The sequence below is a fragment of the Lissotriton vulgaris genome, unplaced genomic scaffold (genome assembly GCF_964263255.1).
Source record: "Lissotriton vulgaris unplaced genomic scaffold, aLisVul1.2 SCAFFOLD_2723, whole genome shotgun sequence".
In the NCBI taxonomy this organism is placed as follows: Eukaryota; Metazoa; Chordata; class Amphibia; order Caudata; family Salamandridae; genus Lissotriton; species Lissotriton vulgaris.
In genome coordinates, this window is record NW_028245333.1 from 297,081 (window position 1) to 306,838 (window position 9,758).

The window sequence follows — 9,758 nt, forward strand, 5'->3', positions numbered from 1 at the left end:
CCTCGCCGGAAGAACCCAGAGAGTCCGCCTCCCCCCGTTCAGATCCAAGGCCACCAAAGTCATCTGCGGCGTACCACAAGGATCATCACTCAGCCCAACCCTCTTCAACGTCTACATGAGCCCTCTCACAACCATCGCACGCAAACACAACCTCAACATCATCTCCTACGCTGACGACACCTAGCTGATCCTATCCCTCACCAATGACCCCGCCACCGACAGAACCAGCCTACACGAAGGGATGAAAGACGTCACCGAGTGGATGAAGAACAGCCGCCTGAAACTGAACTCAGACAATACGGAAGTCCTCATCCTGGGATCATCACCCTCCGTCTGGGACGACTCCTGGTGGCCCCCTGCCCTGGGCACCACTCCCAAGCCAACGGACCATGCACGCAACCTGGGCTTCATCTTGGACTCCTCCCTCTCGATGACCAGACAAGTCAACGCTGTTTCATCATCATGCTTCAACACCCTGCGCATGCTCCGTAAGATCTTCCGATGGATCCCCACCGAAACCAGGAAGACGGTTACCCAGGCACTCATCACCAGCCGACTGGACTACGGAAACACCCTCTATGCCGGAACCACAGCCAAACTTCAGAAAAGACTCCAGCGCATCCAGAACGCCTCCGCACGACACTTCCTGGACGTCCCCCGACACAGCCACATCTCCGGCCACCTAAGAGACCTGCACTGGCTCCCCGTCAGCAAGAGGATCACGTTTAGGCTCCTCACCCACGCACACAAGGCCCTCCACGACCTGGGCCCCAAGTACCTCAACAACCGCCTGACCTTCTACGCACCCACCCGCCAGCTACGATCGACCAGCCTCGCCCTCGCCGCCATACCACGCATCCACAAAGCCACCGCCGGGGGAAGATCCTTCTCCTACCTGGCAGCCAAGACATGGAACTCCCTCCCCATCCACCTTCGACTGACCCAGGATCACCTTTCATTCAGGAAGCTCCTCTAGACCTGGCTCTTCGAGCAGTAGCGGACCCCTCCCCCCAGCGCCTTGAGACCCTTACGGGTGAGTAGAGCGCTATATAAATGTCCATGATTGATTGATTAAATACCATCATGACTCTTGGCTGGATCTCTTATGCTGCTGTCCTGCCATAACCCATGCAAGGAGAATTCTCCTTAAGAAAGTATACTTAAGAGAAGGAGTGAGTACCTGCTTAGAGGCCTCAGCCTTATGCCTAACTCAAAAGGCCCCCTCAACCCTGGCCCACTGTGCTAGATTCGTACAAACCCTCTGAGATGCTTTTCAGCCTTGTCTTGATACTCCTCAATGACCACACAAAGTGCAAAAACAGATACTGATCAAATGTAAACTTGGCCCAGGTCCTTTTGCCGATCTAAAAACGAAATTATGAGACAACATCCTTATTCCAGCTTGGCCATGCCATGATGGAGCTTACTGTAAGCCAGCAAGATTTATTTATAGGGCCTTACCTACTGGAAAATGGACGTCACTAACATGAACTATAAGCATTAGGCTACTGCACACAGTGCATGCACCTTACTGGAGAATCGGCCCTTCGGCTAATCACATGCTGATGAAAGGTGAGGGCTACAGAGCCGGAGAACTAAAGGGATAGAACTCTGGGGATATTGTTCGCATGGGTCGGCCTGGGAAACGTGTGTCTTCTGGGGCATTATCTGAAATTACCCTACCACTCTTGAACTTTGACTGAAGGGTCTGCCGTAACGGTTTATCAAAAAACCCTTTAATTGGACATGAAAGCAACTGAAGTTGTTGTGGTTTAGTAGCATGGTTTTTTAATTACCTTATTTGTTATGCAATGGTTTTAATTAATGTATGCAAATACATAAATACATTGAGTTAGGGAAAAGGGAGGTTAATTGGAAGTAAAGTATTTTTTTTAAAGTCACTAAAACAACTGGTATCTAGCCTTGCTCCTGGATGAATTCAGAAAAGCTTAACATATGAAAATCAGTAAACTCAAATTGCAAGGACTAATATCTAGAAGAATCTATAGTATTCAGAAAAGTGCAGATTAGGAGACTCAGTATTTTATGGGATGACAAGCTAGTCCTGTTTTGTTTATGTATTTGAGGTTTTATCCTAACTACTGTTAGTATAAAAAGTTCACAAAGAACAACTAAAACCTACACTTTCCAAGAATCTTGGAAAATAAATATAAAATGCATAGACTATCACATGTCCCCAATGCACAATTCAGTCCCTTAGTCTCCCTTAATGCTTAATGGGAATGGTCTCCAAGCATTTCCAATACAAGAGTTTTCACTCTGATTGTTGGTGTATTTGATTTTGTTTGTATGGCTTGGTGGCTCATAGGTACACTGTTCTGCCCTCACACACGGTAGATCTCTATGCTCAAACTAAAAGGCAGGGTTGTGACCCATGAGGGGCACACCCACGTCTTGATACAAGTCTGAATTTGAACCCCTACTTGCAGGCACCCCTGAAGGGAGGAATCAAAAAGCATGATGTTTTACCCACAGGAGTGGGTGCAAAACAAACCATTTATTTGGCTTCCTTTATTGAAGGCATTTGACTACTTCCAGTTGACGGTGAGTAACGTGGCGCTATGACTGAAAAAACCCCAGAGAGAAAGAACCCAAAGTAAAATATATATATATATATATATGGATCATAAAATAGACAAAATGATACTTGATAGCCTTATGGAAGATAGAATGGTTACCAATCTGTGGAAGAGTGAAAGGTAAGGTGATACCATGGCTACAAAGTAAGGCTTGAGAAAGGCCCTGTCTCTCATCCTTGCCTCTCGGCCTGAAGCGGGGCACAATAAACAGAAGCAGCACACCTGGTTTGAGGATATGTAGAGGGTCAACATGGTGGAATCAGATGCCAACAAACCTAGGCCCCTGACTATATAAAGCCCTGAGCGCAACACAGAGAGCCTTGATCTGGATTTGTTAAGACACAAATTGACAATGCAGCTTTTGGCAGGATTTATACCCATGATTAAACATTATCAAGTTGAGAACTAGTGTGACTGCCATACACTGGATTATTTGCAAGATGTGGAACAAATCAAAGGGGAGTCCCAAGAAACGGATGAAGTAGTGGTCAATTCTTGGGAGGATTCCTGCTGATACTGGGCTACAAATTGCTGCTGCACAACTAGAAGGATTTTTTGTAGCCTCGCCAAGTTGAGGACACCACAGAATAACCTTTCCCCAGCTGCACATCCTTGTTAAGATAGGTTCAAATACATTGATGAAGCTCACTCAAGAGGGTGAACTCCCATTTATTGGTGAGCCATGTGTAGTTTTGCAAGTGGGGAGTGTGTCACAATGACAGCTATCATTTGAGTAAGGGATCGTACTGAAAGTGTCATTTTTTTGTGACAATGAGGTTAAACACTACACCAAGTGAGCGTATGTCACCTTTTTGAATTGTTTGTTTTCTCTTGTTTTGTTTTTTCTGTATATCATATGTTGCTTAACTTAAATGGCAATTAAAAAATATTTGAAAAAGATGGAATCTTTTGATGTTTAAGAGACTTGTGACACAAGTAAAACGAATAACCGACTTTTATAAACTTTCATTAGAAGGATTCACTTAAGGAGAAGCCACTTCTGAAAGGCCCATCACATGTGAATAGACAGTTCTATAAGTTGAACAAAATTAACTTGCCATAGGAAAATGCAATGGTGAGGGTTAATAATGTAGCATTGAATGAATGAATGAATGAAAGTATTTATAGAGCGCACGATGGCCAAACGGCTTCCTGGCGCTGAGGGCTCTAGAGAACAGAACATACAGGGCCGAGGAGGTTAGCGGGGGTAGGCCTGGGAAAACAGGAATGTTTTGAGCGCTTTACGGAAGTGTGAAAAGATAGGGATAGAACGCATAGAAAGAGGAAGGGAGTTCCAAAACCGGGGCGCAAGGACAGGGAATCTGGTTCCACCAGTGCGAGTTTTGCGGAAACGGGGAACAGTGAGGAAGGCAGAGGAAGATGATCGGAGAGTACGAACAGGCGTGTGGGTAGATTGGCATTGGTGTACCACAGCTGCACTGCTTTGCACATCCCAACAAACTCTCAATTTGTAGTTATTTTTTGGTGTAACTCTTGTACTTCTGTTTAAGTCCACCGTCCTGCATTTGAAAATTTTTTAGTTCAATTTATTCAACCGTCCTTATATTCTTCAGACAGTTGTATTGCATTTTTCACATCTCTCTCCTTATCTGTCTCATTTCTACCGGATCCCCACTTTTTACAAGTTCAAATACAATTTCAGCTGTACTGTGTTCAAATGCATACACTTTTCAACTTTGCCTATTCTGTCATTCCTCCATTTTTTATATGACATCCTTTTTCTCTTTACTTTGCTTCTAAAGGCAAAAAATCCACACCTCCTTGGGCACACTATGTAAAGTTTTCACACAATTTTTCATCTTTTTTGGCTATTTTTAAAGGTTATCTTTAAACTCCCCTTGTTACTTAGATTTTCCCACGGTTTCCTTCATGTGACTTTCAACCTATTTTATAAACGTATGACTATTGTTCTCCTTAGTGTGTACCATTTACAGCACTTTATAGAGCTTCAGATAAATACACTTGACAGATACAACATAGGAATACATTTCTTGCAGTTTGGCCTATTACTTGGGCACTGTAACGTCTATATGTACTGGAAAAAACACAAAATAGAAATCAATCAGACATAACTGTGATACAAGTAAGTACCTACCCTACATTGGATCTCGTATTCTCTAATAATCTCTGCAAATCTTTCTTCCTGATCAAAGTGCTCTGTGCTTTGAGGGTCCATCAATCTAAACTGCAAAGAGGAAAAATGGGAAACATTACTTATTGTGCCGCTCTTCTTTTATACTTCTTCAATTTATCAGTCTTTCCATCTCCAATGATATTGTACTAGGATCCATCAACACAGTCAAAATCAGGGTCAAATTGACGAATAGGCAAAAAAGGTTACAACATCCACTGGCCTGACATTTTAACTTGATAAAGGTGCACTATTCATTTTTATCTTGTAGAAAGAATGTTTTGTGATTGGCATGGCAGTATTATCCCGTGAGAGGGCACAGTGACTTATCAATCTTAAAAGCTAAAGGGGTTTCCGAATGACCACTCACATTACAGAGGCAGGAACATATTTCTGATGCCTGCTAGAGAAAAGTATGTAATTGAAGTTGCCTAGAACCAGCTGAATACTTGAAAGAGAAAGTTAGGGAGCATGTGGCTTTGATGAGGTGTAGGAAGCCAACTCTTTATATAGTGGAATAAAAAGAGGTACAATGTGTAAAGAGACCAGGAAAATCCCAAAGAATTACAGAGGCACACTTTAGTGGCAGTGTGGGCGAGCAGAGGGTAGTGCTAAGCATTTATTGCACACACAAAGGCAGTACTGAGAAACAACCTCAATAAAGAAATCCGACACCAATTTATAAAAAGAACACATACTTTTATATACATTTAGATACAAAGGTCATCGGAATCAGGTAAGTACTTTTCGAGGTATGAATTTGTACTGTTTTAAAAGGTAGAAAGTGCAATTTCTGAAGCAGTAATGTTATCCTATGGAGGGAAAACATACACTGCATACAGCTACTTCGTCGCGACTTACGGGATCAAGCTCTTGGACAAAACGTAAGTATGGGGCAAGGTCCAAGGCAGTACCAACAGGTCACCTCGGATGGCACTGGGGCATCACAGTGTAAAGGTACTTTTCAGCATCTGGTGCTATTGTTATGCTATGGAGGAAAAACATGTACTACATTCGAGCACTTCACGGCGACTTACAGGACCAATTTTCTGGATTTACGGTAAGTATGGGACAAGGCCCAAGGCCATACCAACAGATCAACTTATGAGGTTCTGAGGCTTCGGTGTCCCATTCACTTTTATCGGGAATGGTCCGGTTGCAAAGAGGCTGCAAGCTGGAACTGAGAGACCAATCAGGCTGAACCAACAATGGGGTGCAGGTCTCACGATGCTCAGGGACGTGAGGACACTTTTGGTCATCTTCTCCCCGGGCCAGGGCGGCTGTGTGCAGAGGTGTTCTAAGGCAGGGGGTTTTCGGCACCGGAGACACTCGCGATAGAGGGGGTATGCTCAAAGAGGCTGCAGGCGGCGTCGGCGAGTCCACTGTGGGCAAACACATTGTGGTCTTTGTCTCTGGAGATTACCCTAGCACTGTTGGCCCACTTCAACTCAGATTAGGGGGCCCAGGTGCAGAGTTGCTTTTCGGTCTTAGGTTTGCCACGGTCCGTCGTCCTTACAGTTCTTTTGGAGTGGATGCAGGGAAGCAGCTGTGCTACTCCACAGGAGTTCCTGTGTCTTTGTTGAAGGAAGGCTGTCCTCCCAGGCTTTTGGGGGCAGAGGTGCTGCAGGACGAAACAATTTATACACAATCTGGTGGGAACAGCAGACAGACAGGTAGGGCTGACGCCAAGTCAGTTGCTTCTTTACAGTCCTTGAAGCCCTCCAAGCCAGGTCTGGTGGCTTAGCGGACTAATGTGTACCCTGTAGGGGCCTGTGTTTGACCTAATGGTCACAGGTCCAAATCCTGGTGGGTTCACACAGCCTTTCATCCTCCCTAGGTTGATAAAAGGAGTATCATTGAGTTGGGCAACAATAAACATCTGTTATTCAGCGCCAAGATTCCCATGGGTTTACAAATACACAACTCCTTACTTCTCGCAGCTCTTTGGTGTCCTTTTTTGGTCGGCAGGAATCTGATTTGCTGGTGCCAGGAGCCGCCCTAAATACAAGATTTAGGGGTGTTAAGGAAGTTTGGGTAGCAGCCAATGGGCTACTTACCCAGGCGGTCACTACACCTCCTATATGACCAATTACTGTGGGAAGTGGGCATTACCCTGTCCAAGAATTCCTAATTCTGCCATCACCAAGATGACAGACTTTTACATTTTGTATTCCACTCAGGTGGTCCACCTTAGAAGTGGAACTAGCCTGAGGGTGGACACACCTCTCTGCCTACTAATTTTCCAGCCTGTCCTGGTGCCAAATGGGCCCAGGTGAGGAGGGTTGGCATCCCCTCATCTGTGAAGGAAGCCAGATTTGCATACAAAAAGCAGAAGATCCCTGCTTTGTAATGGAAATGTTCCAGCCTTCCTGGAGGAGGTGACTTTGGCATGGCACACAGGAGTGTGCCATGTCATGTTTTCACTCATGGTTTGTACCACATTAAGCACATTACGCAGCCTGCAATGGCAGTCTAGATGAAATTTGTGTGTGGGTCTTTATGGTGGCATAAGATATGCTTCTGCCCTTTGGGACACTCTTTAGCACTCATGTCCTTGGTTCCTGGGCTACCATTTACTAAGGACTTACAGGGGTGCTAAAGTCCTTATCCAATTGTATCACAATTAGACAACACCTTGTTTGGGGGAAGGGCACCGGCACCGAGTGCACTGTCAGAGTCGAAAATCAGCATCTAGTAGCTAAAACGGGGGCAAAAGGTGGGGGGATAAATGCATCAAAAGTCCAGTTTCGTACATTAGATAACTCTAAATGAGTACAAAAACGAATGCAGTAAAGAAAGTGGCTCTTGCCACCATCAATACACATGTGAAAGTTGCAGGTCATATTAAAGCTGAAAGAAAAAAAAATTATATGAATTTGCTACGAATCAAAAACCCTTAATTACTCTAACTATTGTACGACATAAAAGTATGCATCTTTACAGGCATACATTATAAAGTCAACCAATACCTTTGCTGCACCACCCCAAATCTAAAACACTATTCTTTAGTGGATCCAACTTGCAAAAGAATTCATTTGCTTTATACATGAACTACACTTAATTTCAAACCCAAATATGCATGTGTTTCCATCGACTCAATCAGCAGTTTGAAGGGTGCAATTAAATAAGCTCATCTCCAATATAAGGACTCGCAAAGAGAATGGCCTCTTAGACCAGGTCTCCGATAGCTCACTTTTTCAATGGAATTCTGACTGCCAAATTCTCTAGCGCTGGTAAGAGCCCTCCCTCTGTTTAATGGGAAGAGTGAAAGGGCTCATATCTACTAATTGATATCTGAACCAGAAGAAACCCTTTAAATGTACTAGTAAGTTTAAAGTGTGTGTTTGAAGAGCAATGTGAGGAACATTTTGCTAAAATAACTGGAGGATTTTCAACATGCTTACTATTCTTCTAACAATGATTTCTGAGAAAGTCACTCAGGACGTCACAAAATGGTTGCACGGACTCCTCAATCAGGGAGTGGCACATGGGCTTGGAAACATCCAATATGGAATGTTCCTCTGTGAGAAAGATGGCAGGCAGAAGTGGCCTAAGAAAGGTCAAGATTTGTTGAAAATGTCTCAGGTGGCAGACAAAAAATCTTGGATTTGTGTCTTTTACCTCCCCTTTTCTTGACTGTAATGTTAAACTGGTGACACCCAAATAGGAACAGGGCTGCGCTCTGGTATCAGTAAATTCTCACAGAAAATTGTCAATAGACTGGATTGCACTAGTTGCAGTGTAATAAAAGAGTGGTCAAACCACGGCTAGTACTCATTTCTCTGCACTCTACTTATGTTTCTTGCTTGTGCTGTGAAAATTAAAAGCAGCATTTTGGCAAAGGATATAGTTAGTACTGTAGCAGATATCAGAATAAAGTCAACTGATGACATAAAGTGCATCCTGCCCTTTCAGAGGCTCTATCAGCAGGACTATTTCCAAGGAGATCGGATTTAGTACTTGTCCAACTCAGTTTGGCACTTAAAGCAGCCCCTTAAAAGAGTAATATTCAAGCTCTCAAACAACCAGGACTGAATTATTGCTGGGAATGGGATAAAAGGACTTACACATGGCCTATCATTCTTCACAATGGATCGGACAGAATGATAGAAGTATGCAATTGCTCGGTGTTCACAGAACCTATAACTTACATATTGCTTTTTTCGTAAAAGGTATTGCACTCTTAATTGAAAATAGTTTATGGCACTTTTTAAGATCTCAAGGCTATGCCATTACCTGGTTACTCTTTAAAATCATTATAAACAGTATAGCAGTGGTTTCAAAGTATAAAGTGTTATTTTAGGATACTTGGGAGAGTTTTGCGGGGTGGTTTTATGATTATGAGGACAATTTAATCAACAAGCTTTCCTCAGATTAAAAGAATGCATTAAAACATTACACTTATAACAAAATCACATCAAATTACCCTCTCGTTCAACATCATGTCAAAATCCTTCTGGAGCTTCATGACCAATTTCTCAGACTCCGATGCCTTTTCAACCACTTCAATCATCTCCTTCTGCAACCGACTATTCTCCTATGCACAAAAAATACATTGGATGTAAACCTCTTGAGCAAAGACTTCATGTAACTTGATCTTGAATAGGACAACACAAATTAGAATAGAAATTAGGCAATTCTACACTATGATGCATGTAATGTGTAGGGAACAGCTTAACTGTCTGCTACAAACACTTCTAAAAAATAATTTAAAAAAAAGGTTAGTTACCTCCAAGTATAGTTCTCATGCCTGCATGTCCTCACCGATTTTTGTATTGAGTATTCCAATCCACAAATATCAGAACCCTTGATAAAACATATGCTCGAATTGTGCTTTGTTTTTTACTACGATAAAAGCAGTGGCTGAATTTTGAAAAAAATGTAGTGTGGTGGTTGAGCAGCATGGCTGGCAAGCGGTAGTTGTACCACACTCTGCAGCCTGTTCAGAATTATGCTACATCCTGATCCAGAATGGGGGTGCCTTGAAATAGAGGATGCAAGTTATA

The 9,758-nt window shown here is 43.2% G+C and overlaps 1 protein-coding gene across 1 annotated transcript in view; it reads right to left on the minus strand.

Moving 5' to 3' along the window:
- LOC147666476 (uncharacterized) overlaps positions 1-9,307 on the minus strand; it is a 139,687-nt gene extending 130,380 nt beyond the window's left edge. Inside the window, exons 1-2 of the mRNA XM_086949061.1 lie at positions 9,179-9,307; positions 4,717-4,806 (exon numbers count right to left, since the gene is read on the minus strand). Of these exons, the coding sequence (XP_086805187.1) occupies positions 4,717-4,806; positions 9,179-9,265 (177 nt within the window). The 5' untranslated portion in view covers positions 9,266-9,307. The remainder of the gene's footprint in view (positions 1-4,716; positions 4,807-9,178) is intronic.
- Positions 9,308-9,758: the final 451 nt, after the last annotated feature.